This window comes from Abramis brama, assembly GCF_963993115.1.
Source record: "Abramis brama genome assembly, chromosome: 10".
Lineage (NCBI taxonomy): Eukaryota > Metazoa > Chordata > Actinopteri > Cypriniformes > Leuciscidae > Abramis > Abramis brama.
The window spans coordinates 24,154,097-24,174,025 of NC_139972.1; the positions used below are offsets into that span (position 1 = coordinate 24,154,097).

The 19,929-nt window shown below is 41.3% G+C and overlaps 1 protein-coding gene across 2 annotated transcripts in view; it reads left to right on the plus strand.

The window, feature by feature from the left end:
• b3glcta (beta 3-glucosyltransferase a) overlaps positions 1–19,581 on the plus strand; it is a 109,353-nt gene extending 89,772 nt beyond the window's left edge. For both annotated transcript variants that reach the window (XM_084125757.1, XM_084125758.1), the window contains exons 13-16: positions 1,135–1,234; positions 1,363–1,482; positions 6,620–6,764; positions 19,076–19,581. In XM_084125757.1, the coding sequence (XP_083981883.1) occupies positions 1,135–1,234; positions 1,363–1,482; positions 6,620–6,764; positions 19,076–19,234 (524 nt within the window). In that variant the 3' untranslated portion in view covers positions 19,235–19,581. The remainder of the gene's footprint in view (positions 1–1,134; positions 1,235–1,362; positions 1,483–6,619; positions 6,765–19,075) is intronic.
• The last annotated feature ends 348 nt before the right edge of the window (positions 19,582–19,929 follow it).

Here is a 19,929-nt window from a genome sequence, read left to right on the forward strand (position 1 = left end):
TTGAGGTGAAAAGTTGTAAAGCTCTCAGCAAAGTCAACTGACCTCTGGCTGTTGAAAAAAAAACAACACAAAAAACACATTGTTTAAAAGACATGATTTTTAGGAAGGTGCACGCTGACATTTCTTGTACGTTCCCAATGCAAATTATGTACTTTTGTTTACTTTTACTTTTAATACTTTTATTTCGGTCGCAGAATATAAAATAAAAAAGCTAATTCAGAGTATTTTATCTCTAGCCTGGTAATACCAAACTCTGCTACTTTGCTTTGCTTCGTAGAAAGAGTCTGGCATGGCATAATTGAAAAGCGTTTTCTTTCTTGCGGGGGATGCTTGTCTGAAGTTTAAAATCATTGGTTACCCGTAAGCCAATCACATAACGTTTGGTTATGGCGTGTGTTATGCGCATGCGCACGCATCTAACTTCCACTGTAAACACATGTATGATGCGAAAACAAAACCATCGAGCGAAATACCGGAGTGAACGTGGCTGTGAACGACTTTTGCAGATTATGTGAAGTAAATCTACGCATCCACGGTACAATCAGCGTCTACGTCACGGCTCTCAGCCCGCCCTCTGTTCGTTGATTGGCCGGCTGTTTTCAGGCCGGAGGAAAACGGAAAGCTATTACGCTGTCTCAGACTGAGTACAGAAGCGAAATGAAATTGAGTGGAAGTACGAAGTCTGACGTAGTCAGGCTATTTTATCTCACAATTCTGACTTATTTTTATATCTCCTAATTCTGAGAAGAAAAAGTCAGAATTGCAAGTTATAAACTAGGAATGGGAAGAAAAAATGTCCGAATTGTGATATATAAACTCATAATGGCGAGAGAAAAAAAGTCAAAATGACCTTTTTAATTGCAAGATTAGATTATATCTGACTTTTTTTCTTACAATTCCAAACTAATATCACACAGTTCTGAGGGGAAAAAAATAATCAAGTTATAGACTCGGAATTGTGAGAAATAAAGTCAGAATTGCATGATAAAACTATCAATTCTGTCAATATTCTATCAATATAAAAACAATTCTGAGAGAAAAAAAAGTCTGAATTGTGAGAGAAATTGTCACAATTACCTTTTTATTTTTTTATTTCTTGGCGGAAAACAAGATCCCATATTTATCTGTTTGCAGGTCACTGTGGGAAAACATTCGCCATCTTAAGAAGATTTTTGAGCAGTCACGTGCCCAAGACTGATTGGCTGTTGATTGTAGATGATGATACTCTTATAAGGTAAGGCTATCTGTTTCTGTACATCCAGGCGACATATGCCTGTTGTCTGGGAAATTGCATGTTTTTACAATGAATCAATTTACACGTTTAGTGGGTGGCATAAAGTGTTATGTGTTTTGTTCTCACAGCTTGCCCAGACTGCAGGCGTTGCTGAGCTGCTATGACTCCAGAGAACCAGTGTGTCTGGGAGAGCGCTATGGGTACGGACTGGGTCAGGGAGGATACAGTTACATCACTGGTGGTGGGGGGTGAGTGTCTGCTTTACGAGGAAAACAACCTTTTTGACATTATTTACTTAACATGGTGTTAGGTTAGGTCAACTTTATTATCCCCAAGGGGCAATTTGTTTCACAGCCAGCAGTAATCCATAGAATCAACAAAAACAAAAACCACACAACAACAAACACACACACACACACACACAAAACAAAAACTACTTCCTTAATGAATTACTCTGAATAATTTAAAAAACCAATAGCAGCTGGTACAAAATATTTTTAAAATCTATTAGTCCTACAAAGTGGTAAAGAATATCTGCGAGGTAACAACTTAAAAAGATTCTGCAAAGGATGGCTGGAATCTCTCATCATTAACTCGGCCTTCCTCACTTTAACAGTACCCTGTAATCTATTTCTGTTTTTAAGGTTAAGTGATCCATACAAACACACAAATGAAAAAGTAATAACATTTTCATAAAAGTACTATCCACGTTAAAACCACAAAGCTTCTGTAAAAAATACATACGCTGGTGGGCTTTCTTACACCCAGCATCCACATGAGCCTCAAAAGTCAACTTTTTATCTATTACAGTACCAAGGTATTTAAATTGATGTACAATCTCAACAGCATGATCATTAAAAACCACAGGAGAGATGGCTGTACGATTCTTCCTAAAATCTACAATCATCTCTTTAGTTTTACATACATTGATATCCAAAAAGGACAATTTACACCAATCAGTAAAATCTGTCAATACAGAACCATGATCAGGATCCTCATTATTAAGGAGGGACACAATCACTGAATCATCTGCAAACTTAATGATATGACGCCTCTCTAGTTGCGTCCGACTCTCATTGGTATAAAGCATAAATAAAAGAGGTGAAAGAACACATCCTTGCGGTGACCCAGTAGAAGAAAAAACTACATCAGATAAAACGACGTAAGATTCTAGTCAGAATATGAGTCTGATACTGCTCCATTGAGCTTTGATTATGGGGCGTGTTTCAACCGAATCAGAATGCCTCTGCACTAAATTGGATAGACCAACAACCAATCAGAGCAACGGAGTAAGTTTTCATTCATGTTTCCGATCGACAAATGCCTTGATCGCGGTTCTCTGTTCCTCTTTTAAAATTAATGCGCTGTCGATATCTTCTATAACAGACGCGATGGCGGAATCTACACATAATGTTTCATAAACAAAGTTCGGCAGGAGCACGTTCAAATAATCAATCCAATCAACGTGTCATCAAACACCATGTCTACCCTATCAGCATGAGAGGAAACATATATTCACTCTGTCAACTCACTTACATTCCTTGACAGTTTTCAGCATCCCTCCACTCATTCTTGGCTTGTTCTTCCACAGCCTGGAATGGGGGGGGGAGTACTTTGGGTTCGGGCCGAATACCGAGCCCGGAGCCTCTCCTCGGACAGCACGTCAAATATGCATTTATTCTATCTGACTTATTTGTAAGTGTGAACTCGTGAAATCTCAATTCTCCAGCGGCAGTCATAACGAATTCAACCCAAGCGCTCGTTGGTGACGTAGATGATTACGTTGCTCATCTGTCCATCATCGTATAAAGCCCGCCCTGACAATTTGATTGGTCCGAACAATTTTTGTTCGGGCATAATAGCTCCTCAACGGATCGAGTCCAGACCGAACTTCCCGACCTAAAAATTTTGTGGGCGGGGCTAAGTTCGGCTGGCATCCAGGCTAATAAGATGACACAGTCTCTGTAAGTTCATCTAAATCAGCACAAGCATCAGTAAACACATCCCAATCTGTGCAACTAAAACAGTCCTGGATACAATTTATAGATTCCACCGACCACACCGGTGTTCGACCACACCGAATTTTGACCCCCTGCCAAATTATTACCCCCCTCGTCGAAGTCAGTACCTGATTGCCAGGTATTATGATTGCCTGATTATGATCAGATGTACCTAAGGGAGCTCTACAAAATTATTTAAATGCTCCCTTGACAGATCCGTAACAATGATCCAAACATTTCATATAACGTGTAAAACAGGTTACATAAAATCACCCATAATAAAATTCGGTGCATCCGGCAAGATCCCTTGAAGCCTTTGCACAGTTTTAACGATAATTCGGGTTGCCGTGTCAGCATTAGCTCTCGGGTGAATATACACAAGCATAACAAATATCTGCGGGAACTCCCTTGGTAAGTAATAGGGTCGTAGGGAAACAGATAAGAGTGTCAGGTGTGCATAATGTCTCCCTAACGACCATTGTATTACACCAACTTTTGTTATAAGACATAATCCTCCACCAAGTGATTTACCGGTCACAGTTGGATCTCTGTCCAAACGATAGGGTCCCCCAAATCCATAAATTTCCAAGTCGGAATAAGAGTCTTGTTTCTTGAGCCAAGTTTCTGTGAAAGCGAGAAGACATGCTCCTTTATACTCCTCCAAGAATTTTACATTTGCCCGAAGCTCATCCAGTTTATTTCGGAGTGACTGAACATTAGCCAGCATAACTGTAGGGAGAGGAATGCGACAATGGCCTTGTCTCTTCAATCTCTGACGCATGCCACCGCGACTCCCCCTCTTCCTCACCCCTTTCGGCTTGAATACACACTCTCGGTTTGCCGCGATAAAATCCGACTGGATAACCTCTGCTGGAAACGCCGCCAGAGGATCCACAGTGCCAAGTAGAAGTAGAAGTAGTAGAAGAAACTTGCGGCTGTACTGCAGAGGTACACCAAGCTCGCATAAAACACTCAAAAAGTGCCAAAAATGGGTTTTTGTTCTGAAGAGTGAAGCCTTCAGAAGAGTGAACCCAAGAGTATGGGTTCTGAAGAGTGAAGCCATTATAAGTGACAATGAGTTTTATTGGAGTCCTTCAAAAGAATATATGTGAATAAATTAGTTATTATGAAATGAATCGGCCATGAATCTGAGATGTTTTAATTGATTGATATCAAATACCAAATTTAGGGCCGTTTACATGTCACCATTTTCAACTGTTTATGCTTTTTGGCCGGTCATTTACATGACAATGGTGTTTTGGGGAAAATGCAAACTTTTGAAAATGGGTTTCCATCTCCATGTAAATTACAAAAACTCAAATTTGTGACTGTGACATGTACTGTACGTATATTACGTCTTCAGTCTATAGGCACATAGTGACATCACTGACTACTGGCCTGATATGCATAATACAGCTTTTTTAGTCTTTTTCGCAGATCTGTGTTAACTGGGATTGTTTTGACAATGTTGTCTGTATGCGAAAAACGCAAAGGAAAAACTTTTCTCGTTGTCGTGTAAACGTAGCCTACCGTTAGATTACCTTTGTCGTACACTTGTTGAACACTCACTTAAAGTTAATTTTCAAAGACACTAATAATTAAAAAAACACAAAAAAACAAGATGTAAACTGAAGTTAAGTATTTTTTTGACATGAATACATAATTTGGTATAAATACAAACAGTTATCACTGCCATGACAACGTCTAATCTTACAATTCATAGTCATGACGACAAAGTGCGCTAACCACGATTGGAAACTGAGCTCTCTAATTTGGCCCCCACAGATAAATGCACACATACGGTGCAATTTTCTTGCATATTTTGGAAGCAGTTCCGTCAGAAATGAGCTTACCTAAGTGACTCTGGTACCACCTGGTATTCACAAACCAATAACGCCTTACAATAAGCTCTCATTTGTTAAAGGGTTAGTTCACCCAAAAATGAAAATTCTGTCAGTAATTACTCACCCTCATGTTTTTCCAACCCCGTAAGACCTTCGTTCATCTTCGGAACACAAATTAAGATATTTTTGATTATATCTGAGAGTTGTCTCACTCCTCCATAGGCTTCTATGTGACTGAAACTTGCTGGCCCAGAAAAGTTATTAAATAGATAGTTAATATAGTCCAAGTGACTACAGTGGCTCAATCTTAAGTATATCAAGCGACGAGAATACTTTTTGTGCGCAAAAAAAATAAAAATAACGACTTTATTCCACTATTCATTTCCTTCTCTCTGGGCCTCGAGCTGGTTCACGTAGTGTTTTTGCGCAGCGCGTCTAAAATTAGTTAAAGGGTTAGTTCACCCATAAATGAAAGTTCTGTCAGTAATCACTCATCCTCATGTTGTTCCAACCCCATAAGACTTTTGTTCACCTTGGGAACACAAATTAAGATATTTTTGATTAAATCTGAGAGCTGGCTCATCTTAATTTGTTTTCCGATGATGAACGAAAGTCTTACGGGGTTGGAACAACATGAGGGTGAGTGATTACTGACAGAATTTTTATTTTTGGGTGAACTAACCCTTTAATGTGTTAACTATCTGTAACGACTCAAACAGGAGGATGCAATAATGCAAGTAAAACTCCAAGTATTGGAAGTTTAACAGAATAGTCAGATGTAAACAGACACACACAAAACACGGATGCAGACGAGTGGCGCAGGGACCTCGATGGGCAGCACGGGTGATGATGATGGTGAGGCTGAAGGATGTCCGTGACGTGCAAGGTGAGAAATCCAGACGAAGAACGGAGAACATGAAGAACAATCCAACAGGAACACACCGACGCAAGACAGGAACAGGAATGAACACAGGAATACTCCACAACGATCTGACAAAGACAAGATGAAACTGTGAACTTAAGTAGGCACGTTGATCAGCTGCAGCTGACGCCACTGATGAGAAACAGTTGTCGCCGCAGATCAGCGGTAGTGATCAGTGACCACGCCCACACACACACACAACAATCACACGAGACGAGAAAGAGAGTGAATTCATGAACCGTGTCACTAACTTAAACAAACAATGAGCAAATACATTTGTTACAGTATTTATTCATCTTTGTTAATTAAAATACTGCCATTTATTGTTTGTTAATGTTAGTTTACAGTGCATTAACTAATGTTAACATAATTTTGATTTTAATAATGGATTAGTAAATGTTGAAATTAACATTAATTAAAATTAATAAATGCTGTAGAAGTATTGTTCATTCTTACTAACTAAAGTAGTTAACTATTGTTAATTAATGAAACCTTATTGTAAAGTGTGACCCACAAACCTTACAATGGCAAATCAATAGATCAACGTATGTTTTTTAAATGTCCTGCACTGAAGAAGTCACATACTGTATACAGTGCTGTTGTGTTGTGTATTGAACAGGATGGTGTTCAGTCGAGAGGCTGTGGTCCAGCTGTTGGCCAGCGGCTGCAAGTGCTACAGTAACGATGCTCCTGATGACATGGTTTTGGGCATGTGTCTCAATGCTCTACGAGTTCCTGTCACACACAGTCCCCTGTTCCACCAGGTACACGCACACATTTTTACCTAATCTTACTATAGGCTATTATATAATTGTATTATTTCATAAGCATTTTTGTCTTCAGAAGTATGTTTTTCCTACTCCAACAGTGTTGCCTAGCTATCAAAATTATTATTGCAAAAATAAATATTAGTACTTTTATTTATTATTTATTTATTTATTTATCTATTTATTTTCAGACTTCTCTGGATTTTTTTTAAAACATTTTTGTCATCAAAAGTATAACTATAGGTTATGGCACATACACAGACTCCTTCGGGACTTAATGACGTACCCTGTCCTAATGTCAGCACACAATGTTGTGCTGCCATGTTTTGTCCAGTTATCAAAAGGTACAAAAGGTGTTGGCTGCACAGCAAGTGCCCCAAATTGTTTTCCTGTTGGTCTTCATTTTTCAGTGCACTAGATGTCTAAGATTATGTTCTGTGTGTGCACAATGATTTTGTGCAATTTTTAAACAAAACAAAAGTTTCCAATTTAGGATGGATAATACAGGTCTCTATATATTTCCTAGATAATTTAAAGCGCTGATCTTTGCAGATGGAAAGATGGCACATTCGTTCTGAGTTATTTACGGGGAAAAAAATAATTGCTTATAATATTGCTTTTTCTGCCATTTCTAAACTAATCTTCCTCATTGTCCTGCAAGAAGCAGTCTCATATGCTCTGTATATATATATTTTTTATCTTTCTAAGTAAATTATGCTAGCAGAATCGTTGTCACCAAAGGTCTCAACTAGCAGTGCTATGTAACCAAAGTTTTACTGATAACTCAGTGGTTGCTTTAGACTCATTTTGATGGACAGGGTCGTACAAATTCTGTCATAATCTATTATTACCCTTCATTTTAAATTTCATATTTTAATGATAATAGGCTTGAGGTTTGAGGTTTGAGAACAGATAAACAGAGACTGCATCACTTTTCATGTTCAACACTACACGAAGCAGATGAATGTTTGTTTGTTTTCTCCGCAGTAACAGCGGAGGCCACTAAAACAAGACTTTTGTGTCTGAACAGGAAAATATGAACAACGCAATATTACAAAATACAATTACAATTAAAATATGAACAAATCACAAAATTTTATTAACTGAACTAAAGTTAGTCTACTATGTGCCTGAACTCAAACCTTCCTCCTGGTCTGCATGGACTTTTGCTGCCTTCAAATTCTAATGGAAATGTCCTACTTCCCACTTCTGAAATTGTGATTACGAGCTTGTCACATTCAAGTGCTTTGTTGTCAGAAAGAACAGGAGTCATGGATGACACCAGGTTTATTCTTGCCTATTTATTGGGAAAATCTTATTAAAGCCAAAATGATATTTAGCGTTGTAAGGCTGGAAGCTTACGCTGCTATTTTGAACCAATAATCGGAACAAAAGGCAGTTGAATGATGACGTGTATAATTCAAATATTTATCTGACTCCAATATAATTAATCTGACTCCATTAAAGTTGTTGTTATTCTTTAACCTCTTATTCTTTAAAGGTAAAGGTCTTTCTTAGAACTGATAGGAAAACGTAGGATTTAACCTGAACGTTTAGATAACGAAAGTTATAATCACTTTAGTTTTCAACATAGTCAGTGATAAAAGGAAAGATTCTCAAAGCCTTTAAAGCAGGCAAAGTTATTTATTAAGTTACATGTTTAAATATACAGACAGTAGAATGGAACAACATACTGTATAGAAACTTAGTTGTTAAAGGGACACCAGGCAAGTCTGAGTGTTTTTTCTCTACGTAGCTCCCCCTAGTGTCTGGTAGTAAATGCTTTCAAACACTCTGTCATAAAAACGAACTGTTGTCCCTCCCCCCCTCGCCACGAGCAACCCAGCTGATCAGCTGTCAACCCAGCTGAGCAGAGGAACAGGCTATTTCAAAACCAGTTAGGTCTACCGAGGCAAGTAAAGCAATATTTTCTTTCCAACTGATGGCGATTTTTAAAAAAAAAAATGTTTTTATTGTGTTGTCATGCATACTATTATTTTTACCGGGAACGAACGATATGAACGAGGCGAACTACTGCTTTGGTGTTTGTTTGTTTTTGGGAGAATGGGCATGAGCATAAATATATATATATATATATATATATATATATATCGGAGGCTAATATTTGTCTAAAGTTATATTAGTAAGGTCTATAAGTTAATCTGGTAGAATGACGGTTTACCTTTGCTTGTCTAAGAAACCATCAGAACGTTTTTTCTAGCTCGATCATGATATGTGCAACATGTTTATTGCCTATTATCAGACGCGTTGACTTAGTGACATAAAATAAAAGTGTAAGTTACACAAATAAATCCGACAGAGGAACGGCCAAACAACTACAGAAATCAAACGTGTTTGCTAATGGCAATGCTAACATCAAAGTTATAGTATCTAGCGTACTAGTAAGCCCGTAACAGACAGCGATCATAATAAAAACCTTTACAGACAATAGCAAACATCCTGAGGTTGCAATTACTTGAAATTTAAATATTAAACACAGTTTATTCCAAAGATACTTACAAGTGCAACAGCAGGATCAGCATCCGTTTTGCAGGCTTCTGTTTCTCTCAGTTATCCCCATTCTGAAAAAGCCGGTCTGATATTTACTCGAGTCTGACTTGCTCGGTCAGTATCCCGTTTCCTCTTTCATTGGTCCTCCGACAAAGATTTCCTAGCTTTCTGCATCTTTTTTACAGCCTCAGCCATAACTCAATCTATCGTTGCCCTTTGCTTATAGCTAGCCGGTGCTTGAATGGGGGCGTGTACGTGTGCAGTGCCGTCAAGCAATTCGTTACATCGCGAGACCTGATATCACGCGATACTTCCTGACGCCGACCCGCCGGCCCAAAGTTGCAAGTGAGTTTTTTCCGCTCTCGGGCACCAGGGGGGTGCGAAACCACCACCATTCAACTCGAAATAAGTAATATAACCATTCCACTGACTCCAAAGCTGTTCAGTTAAGGTTAAAAAGTTACCTAGAGCACCTTTAACAAATAAAGCACTGTCGTGCAGAAGAGGCCGTAAAAGCCTTTCTTGTAGTATGAGGTTACGCACCGGTGTGCAGGAGTGGCAGGGTTAAAGCCTTTCTCCTAGATCAACAGTTACCTTTCCTTCTTATACCCTGAGCAAAGCATTGTTAAACATGAGTGGAATACCAACACCAAAACCAACCGACAGGAAACCAAAAGATGAGGCAAATGGGTGGAGATCAAGAGGGGGAGAAGAACATTAACATATTCTCCTCAATGCATGTTTAACCAATAGTACTTAGATTGTACATTAGGATACTTTAATATCTCTATTAAGTTCACCACCATTCATTTCAGTTTATAAGCTGAGACAGATGAGACCAAACATGGCATAGTTACATATTAGAACACAGTAGTAAATAAACAGTATGTAGTTGAAAGCATCTACAGTACTGTATGTCCTGTGAAGCAAATGGTACAGACGTGTCATTGAGGTGCAAACGACTCTGTCTCTCCCGACAGAACCATCCTGTGCCTGGAGTGTCCCAACAGTCCTCAATCAGCATATTGATGAATCCCTTGCACTACATAGGCATTAGCATACTGTGATGATGAAGGCCATTGTGCCACGTTTAATTCAAGTGTATACCTTTAAAAGGCTTTTTGAAGTACTAGGGCAGTAAAGAGTTCTGCCCATATTTGTTCAGCCCTACAGCGTCCCAATCATTGACAACAATATAGACATTCACTGCTCTATCTAGATAGTCACCTTGCTGACTATTCTGGAATTTAAGTCAAATACAGGCTATTTTCGCTGTGTATAAAACATAAGTTTCAAATGATTATTCATGTATAAAAGTATGCATTACTTAAATGACAATACAAGGTGATAAAGCTGTTGTGGAAAAATCTAATAAAGAATAGCCATCACAGCAGCAATCGTTCTCTTCTCTGCCATGTTTTACCCTCTGGGGTCTGAGCTGTTTTCTGGCCCTGGAGGTGTTCTGACATGCTCTGACATTTGTGTTTATTAGATTTTAGATTTTAGATTTTTCTGGTTAAAATTGCTTTTTAAAATTCACAGAATACACACACAAATGTTTCCAACAATGTATAATGATGCTGCATAAAATAATAAAAATAGCCTATAGCAGCCTATAAATCTTCCAAAAGATTTCAGTAACAACTACGTTAGAGAAAAATATATTGATTATCATATGTTACTTCAAATGTTTCCATTCGTTATGATGATATGAAATGAGATTAGAGTAAAAACATGAAGCCTTTGTTTGGTGCGTTTTGCTTTTCAAACCCACAGCGCGCTCCAAAATATGATACATTCAAACGCAGAGTGCGCTCCAAAATATTAAACATTATGGTTACCATATTATACATATCTACATTTGAGCAGATATCCACAAACACAGTATAGTAAACACGGGTCTAAATATTATAATATTCACCTTATATCTAGCAACAGTTCAACTGCAATGTGAAGTTTATGCAACAATAACAAACTAATAATTAAGAATTTCTTACCTTACATCTTTCTTGTCTTCAAATCGCGTTCTTCTTCTTCTGAGGTAAATCCAATGTAAGCTCACGGCGTGTCTTCCAAACTCGACGAAAAGCAGAGACTTGTGAAGTTTTTTGGTGCTTTGTTTTTGAGGTAACGAGCGCGTTCGCGTTCCATGTGGACGATTTGCATGTGAATCTCTTTTGTGCGCGTGGGCGTGGTCGAATTAAAAATAATGAGCAAGGGTTTGAGATACTGGACATCTTGTTGGTTTTATACATATTACTTAAACAGAGAATATTTGTTTTCAGTTTGAATCCGATCATTTAAAAGTACACACTTAAATGTTTATAAAGGTATATGGCTCATAAATGTGTGAATAGTATTCACTGAGTTTTGTTTCAGTTTATAGACGTGCTCAAGAAAAAAAAAGTTCACCGCGACGGAGAGGCAGAAAGCACACCCTGTTTATTTTCTTTATTTTACAAAAGCACAATGTTTTGATTTGATTGTAAGTGGACACAAATTAATACACAAATATCACAAATTCTTTTTTCATATTTCTTTTTTCTGTATGACCATAAATGATGGAGTAATTTAAGTTTATTGTGTTACCATGTGAAGAAAATCCAGCAAAACGCGGGGGCACGTTTGCCGACCTCAGAGGGTTAAAGTTTATGGCACGCCCAACTCGGAAACGTCTCGGTTACCAATGTAACCCTCGTTCCCTGAAGGAGGGAACGGAGACTTAGTCGATCGTACCGACTGTATGGGATAACGCCTAGTGAACCCGATCACAACCAGTCAATGACGGCAGAGGTGACTCTGCCGAAGGAAGATACGAGCTTACCGTAGGAAGCATGCCGTAGAGAAATACACATACGGGATCACCGTAGGGATCACAACGTATGGGCCCCACCTAACACAAGTTTCACAAGCATACAAGTGATAGGACTAGTATCAGAGTCCGCCACGTCTACTACGAACAGGGGGCTCGGAGGAACTCAATAGGGTACAATTCCGTAGAACTCACCAGAGTAAATTTACGCACTTATCCAGTCCAAGGAGGGGAATGGCGTAGCAAGCCGACACTAAACTAAGGCTAAGTGAGGCTGACTTCAATGAAGGAGCCTACTAAGCCGTGAGTTCAGTACACATTAGTGCAGGGGTACTCAATTAGAAACCTAAAAGGTCCACTTACCAAATGTTCCTTACGTCCAGGGTCCGGAACAGTGATGGTTCAAAATCCAAAAACAGAACTCCAACAAAAAAGGTGGTAAATCCCCCAAAACGTTCAAACTCTGTACAAAAGGTGATGTGGTCTGGCCTTATTAGTGTGAAAAGTGACACCTTTTTTGTGCCACCAGTTCTTTAAACTTGGGCATAAAAGGTGTGAGGGCCAGGCGGAGGCACTGATGTAAGTGTTCATTACTGAGGGTGCTTCTGTATTTGTTTTTCACCATATTCATGGTTGAAAAGGCAGACTCACAATAGTATGTTGAGGGAAACATGGTGAGAATTTGAAGGGCCATCTTCTGCAAGGAAGGAACACCTGCTGCAGGGACCATCTTAGTCCAGAAGATGGTAGGGTCACAGAGAGACTCCTGCAGTGCAAGATTTTCCTGAAGCTCAATTAGCTCTGATTGAAGAGAAGCAGCACTAGCCCATGGGCAGATTTTCAGGGCTTCAGTTGAAAATTCTGCAATGTTTTTGACAAGGAATGGATTTTCCATGCATAGTAAGACTTGTTTTCCCACAGGGAAATCTCCAAAGCGAGTTTGGAAATTTTCAATCAGCTTGTCCAGGAATTCAGCATGATTGTGATGATGATGTTTTCCTGCTGTTTGATTCAAAAGCTTTGGGAAGTGAAGCAGGTCCTGCTGTAAGTCACACTTGAATAGCTCCAGTTTCTTCTGAAAGGCACAGACAACTAATGTGAGGTTACACACTGTGTTAATTTTGCCCTGGAGCTTCATGTTCAGATCATTGAGATGGGAGGTGATGTCAGATAGAAATGCAACAATTTCCATGTTTTCTTATTCTGCATGAATTCCACAAATTGTTTTGCTTTTGCACTCTTCTGATCCAACAGAAAGGTTTCCAAATCTTTCCGTAATGTCCAAAAGCGCTCCAGTACTTTGCCTTTACTAAGCCACCGGACATTGTTGTGGAGTAGCAAATCATCAAATTCTGCATTCACCTCTGTTAGGAATGAGCACAACAAGCGATGCTGCAGAGCAGATGATGCACTCAAAAAGTTCACAAGTCTCATTACTGTTGTCATGACCTCTGCATACTTTTCTCCAAGACTGGCACACAAAACCATCTGATGGATTATGCAATGATATGCAATGAGGTCAGGGTGATGAGCTCTCAAGCGTGCCACTAATCCCCTCTCTCTTCCAGTCATACATGGAGCTCCATCAGTGGCAATGGAAATAACATGCTTCAGATCTATCTCTCTGTCTCTCAACATCTGCATCAGTGCTTCATAAATATCATCCCCTCTTGTGTGTCCATGGAGGGCTGTGAGGCCTAACACATCTTCACAGAATTCTCCCTTCTCTTCATCAAAACATCTGACAAACACCAGAAGTTGTGCGTTGTCTGTGTTGTCTGTGGATTCATCCAAAGCCACTGATATGCATTTAGCCTTTTTTATTGCGGACTTCATTTGGTCAAGCAAATCATCAGCAAGGACTTCAGTTCGCTTTACAGCAGTGGAGTCAGACAAAGATATTTGGTTTATTTTTTGTATTATGTCATCTTTTTGAGTTCCCTCAAACAGGGCAATTGCTATTTCATTCATGCATTCCTTCACAATCTCCGAGTCAGAGAATGGTTTCTTGTGCTTTCCTAAGACCCATGCCACTCTTAATGAGGCTTCAGTTGCATGCTCTTGTTGGGTGGCTGATCTAACTATTACATTGCATGTTGCTTGGTATGATGATTGCAGTTGTTTGATTTTTCTGGCCCTTACCTCAGATTTTTGGGGGTAATTGTGGTCAAAGTGTCCATGCTTTGAGTCATAATGACGTTTCACGTTACCACTCTTGACAATGTCTCGTTGCAAATTAAACACATTGGTTTTGTGCTCCCCACCGGCAGCACAAATGCATAACTGTCAGTCCACTCTGTCTTAAATTCGCGATTTTCAGAATCGACTTTTCTCTTGTCAGGTTTTGAGCACGCCATGATTTTCACTAGCAAGGAAACAGGTTAACAGGCTACCGTTAGCAGATGGATTAGCGATTGCGTTGTTGTGAATGACACTCACAACCTGCGTGACCCACAGACGTTGCGGCCAGCGTTGAGTGAGTTGTCATGGTGATTTCAGTTATTACAGCTCTGAGTCCTGATCGGGTCTTTGGATTGGACACAGAAGATAGATAAACCACATCTAGTAGGAAAACAATATAGGTGTGAAATCACGCAATGAAAACTCGCTTGGATCATGACTAAATTATAATGTTGATTTTGGCTTCGGTCCAAATTGTATTGCGTCTGGGTCCGGATTCGGACCGCGGTCCGCCTATTGAGTACCCCCGGATTAGTGTAATGTCGCCCAACCTCTAACACAATATCTGTTCAGCGAGGCACCCATGTCGACGCTTAGGAAAGAGCACACGCTCCAGATGCAGGGACTCCTAACCCAAGTGGACACGGTGCACCTTGAACTTCCAACAAGATGATGGCCACACATTCCCACGTGGGCTAACCATCGCACAGGGAACCGCCCTCCTTTCTGATGGTCCCCAAACAGACAAGTAGTTAGTCCGGTACCGAGACTTTGCGTTCTTTTCTACCACCGCAGAGCAAGAGAAGCAGAGAAAAGTCAGGGCTGGGTCTGCCTCCTCCGAGGTAGCGCTCACAGGCTCACTATCTATTCCCATTACAGGAGAGATAGGAGCCTTGGCATATATCCAGGCCAGGGTCCCCTGCAGGAGTATCCCTGGCCCGAATCCAGGCACACTTCGTCAACTGAAATGATGCAAGTTCCCACCTTCTGAGGAGTAAAACACAATTGGAGAACTGTTACTTAAAACAGGTTTTTAACTCGCTATTTGACTACTCAGGGGACCGCTCCGAGTGCATGGCACTGGAGAAGTCTCCGAGACGGTAAGAGCTATGCAAGAAGGATGACCCCTTGCATTGCTCAGGAACCAGATGATCAAATTGTACCCCCCTCAGAAGCCGCACCGTGACGTGCCAATGAGAACATCGTCACCCAGAAAGGTGGAGCGGAAGCCGCACCCCACAATTCTAGTGCAGGAGGGAAGTGACAAAATGACCGAACATCTCAGGGGTTCTTATTTCTAAGAACGCCAACGAACTGGTTCTACTTCAGATCACAAGCAGGCCTCCAGTATGGAGGGGTTTCACGCAGAAGTATTAGTATCCATAGCTCTTTCAGAGGTAGATACTGAACCACCACAACCAAGCTGCCGTTTAGGGTTCAGTGCGGGTGCCATCGATGCCCATCTCTGAGTTACTCAGAGGAAGTCAGAAGGCTCTCGAGGAATAAGTATAGTTGGGCCGGAATGGGGCAACTGAAGACTGTTCCATTCTGACATAGTACGCTAACGTGCAAGAAAGCTCACCGGGGAACGCCCTTAGCGTGAACCCTGGCGTCAGTTCATTCCGATACAACCACTATCCCCAGTGAGTAGCGAAAAGATAGGGGAATACCCAAAGCAGCACGGATGACCCAGTGCAGCCCCGAGAATCCTCCCTACAGACACCTAGGGGGATGGGATTTCCACTCTCTTATGGCGTTTGCTATCATGAGGCCCTGAGGCGGCATGATTGAGCAGGCCAGAGTTCTACTGTGGAGAAGCGTACCCAGCTTCAGCCCCATCGGAGGTAGTGGCAGGCGAGTTTGGACCAGCAAGGAAGCCCTTGAATTATCCTCGCTGAAACTCTAGGCGAAAAGACGCCAATGTAGTCTGACACACCCAATTTAACTGACTACATGCCCGTTATACATGGCCCCTGAGCTCGTGTCCCCAGATCTGGTCTAGAGTCACTGTCTCGAAAACCAAGACCTGTACACGGCTAAGGGTTTGGTAGCACACCATGTGAGTGTGCTACTCTGCCACGGCCACTAGCGAATCTGGTCATAAAGTCAATGTTGAAGCGGTCAACACATGGAGGAAACCATCCGTCTGCGTCTCACACATGCCCCGGGAGCCTTTGAAATTAATCAGTGGAACCCTTTCTCACCCCAACACTGACCGGACATGTCCCCTGAGGAACATGTAAACCAAGTTCACCTCCAGACTAAGAAAGGTTCCTCTCTGTTTAGGAAAGGAACCCCTCTCAGTTGACCTGCGAACCCCACTAGCTATGCAGCACTCGTAGGGTAAGGACCCATACCGAGACCTCCACCCCAGACGCCAGGCACGGGATGACGGGATGTCTCGCGGAAGAGTGGAGCCCAAAGTACTGATCCAGCAGGTCCTTCGTTGCAACCACTGAAAGACCACAGTTTTACCTGCTGTGTGAAAACTGAACAGGGGCTTTTTATCTTCCAATAAAGGCCCGAACAGTAAACACAGATCCCAATGAACTCACTGTAACCCAAGTATTACAGAAACGGATCCCATAGAGACCCGTTTCCATATTGGCTGGAGGAATGGCCTCACCGCAACCCTCACCAGTGGGAAGCGATGACCACGCTCGTCACGGTACTACCTGCACACATAGTGACACAGGCAGCACCGGCCCGAACGGGTGCCAGACGAACTGAATCGCCTTAGCCGAGTCAAAAATACACGAACCAATCGAGACAATCAGGAACACTTTTCAACGCTACAACTGACCACCCCAAAAGGCTCAGCGCACCAGACCTACTCAGAATGAGGCAACGGTTCGGAACAAACATACACAAACAAAGACTCCCCCCGGTCCTCCACCGAGGGGAGGGAGTGAACCGGTACCATCTCCAAGAACAAACATCGGCTGCGATGCATGAGAAACGGGAGGGATCCATGGGGCCACGCCGGGCGGATTACCCCCTCACCGTAACTCTCTGATCACCTGTACCCTGCGGCATTCCAGGTTTCCTCTTGGAGGTTAACCCAGGGGGCGCTCTAGAACGGGGCAAAGGCACGGGGACTACACTTCCGCGTTTAACGGAAGCGAGTCTCGATCTTAGCACCGAGATGATCATATCCCCGCAATGAGGACATGAATCATCCACAAGAGCCGCTTCAGCATGCTGAATGCCCAGGCACGTGACGCAGCTCTCGTGGCTGTCAGAGGATGACAGAGACCGACCGCACCCAGAAACGCACGGATGAAATGGCATCTTGAAAAAGACACACAAACCACAACCGTGTTTGCTCTTTTAGAAATGGGACCCGTCACCAGTGCCGGAGCACACAGGGGAACAACCGCAGCAACACTCGAAAGTGAAGCACTCACTACTTCCGCCCTCAACCGCGTCAACAAAACACTCTTACTAAGAAGAAAATGCTGTGGAAACACCTGAAGAGAACTTCCGTAGCTCGCGACCACCGCTGCAACTGCTATAAACACCGACGCCAGGAGAGTCTTCCAGAAGAACACTGGCACACTCGTTGTATAGTCGCTCGATCAGAGACCATCAGAATGAACCGATCAGCTCCGAAAGCGAAAGACAACTGGTAGGTGCATCCACTTCCGTGTTTATACCTGCAGGGTAAGGCAGGGCATTGATTACGCACCTGCCAAAGCTTGTTGGCTTGATTTTAAGAGTAATCAGAGTGATCAGGCTCACTAGGCATTATCCCATACAGTCGGTACGATCGACTAAGTCGAACGTTACCCGACTGAAAGGGAACTCAGGTATCATATGAGTTTCCCATTGGTAAATACGACTTGGGAGGGTGTTCTTGTCCAATTTTCTTACTAGGATACTTGTATTTACGATAATTCCGGCAGCACATGAAGGCAGCGTTAAACTGGGTGCTTGTGCTGGTGACAGCTAAACGTTGTTGTTTTTTTATTTCATCGCATCCGCATCAGTCCCTCTTTTTCACGTCTTTTATCAACAACATCACAACTATTTGGCCATTTGAAGAAACTTTTCAACTCAGCTGCTGTGATATTTTTGCAATTATTTGTAATAGAAAAGTCCCTTTCAGGCATTTCACTTGATGGCCAGCTTTGAAATGCCTCTCGGGTAGCTATTTCAGTCATGAAATTTTCAGTCATCACCAAGCTTACGATTAAATTTCATATTTGAAATCACCAATGAAAACTGTATCATAAATGTGGTTTCTTATGCTCAAATAGTGTTTAAAAAAGCTGCTTTTTTAGGCTGGAGCAGCCAATGCGCATGTGTAGTCCTAAACTTGTGTCTCAGATCGCTGACTGTTTCTTTAGCAACCGGAGCTTCTAACAGCAGCTTCAGTGACACGATTTACCAATCAGCGATTGCCTCTTTTATTTAAAAGTGGGAACTTATTCCGCCATATTACGGAATATATATATAAAGACTTTGCTAAAGCCACAGGCTGGACAAAGACGTCATCCACTCAGATCAGAGATGAGACAATACTTGATATTAGCTAATTAATATGCGCCACCAACTGGACAGGGTGGGAATTACAGTTACAATGTACAAATAGATCACCCTCACTGGAATCTGTCAAAATGATAGACGCCCTTCACTGCTAAAAATGAACCCATTTGGGTTCAATCAAACATCACATCATAATTTTTAAAGGAAGATTTCACTTTAAATGTCACCAAATAACAGGAAGTTAGTAACAGTAGTTGTTTCACTTGGTAACACTAATCATATCTGCACCTGTGTTTATTTTTGTATTCTGTCTCAGGCTCGTCCAGAAGATTACGCAAGGGAGTTCTTGGCCCACCAGACCCCCATTTCCTTCCACAAACACTGGAACATAGACCCTATCGTGGTGTTTAACAAGTGGTTGAAGAACGGCGAACACACAGAAGGACTACAGAAAAGCACTAAAGAGGAATTATAGTGTGTGTGTGTGTGTGTGTGTGTGTGTGTGCGTGTGTGCGAGTAGTAGTGAGAGTGTGTATGTCTGGTCTGACGTGCAAAAATGTTATTGTTCGCCCTTCATTGTTACATATGTTTTAAATTTTGTGAATCTTGGATGCCTTCTGATCTGTATGAATGTCCGTAACAGTGTTTTCTTGGGATTTGCATGTCTCAGATGTCTGAAATATTAATATTCCACAATTAATCCAACCTGTCCAATGTTATTTGTAGGTTTATTTTTAAATACCTTTGTTTTCTAAAAGATTTGAATTTTGTGTGAATTATAATATTGAAATTTATGATAAACTTCAAATCCTGTTGCCTTAATTTCATTTTTGCAGTGTCCTGATTTCAGTATTGAATGTAAAACCAACTGCCTCTCATAACTAATGAGACTGCATTGAAGCCTTTGTCGTGAGGTTATTTTTGGCCCGCACTGGTGCACAGAGCCAGAAAAAAAGACTATATTATGAATCACTTAAAGGAACACTATTATCTAGACTGAGTATCTCAGTCATTCATAGGTTATTCACTGAGATAAAACTTTGCATTTAAAGGTCAAGTGTGGAATTTATATGCCTAATGATGAAATATGCCTAATGTTCAGTTTTTCTGAACATCTGTTTGGTCAGACAGGTGGTCCAGCCTAAAATCAACTTCCAGTTATGCTCATTT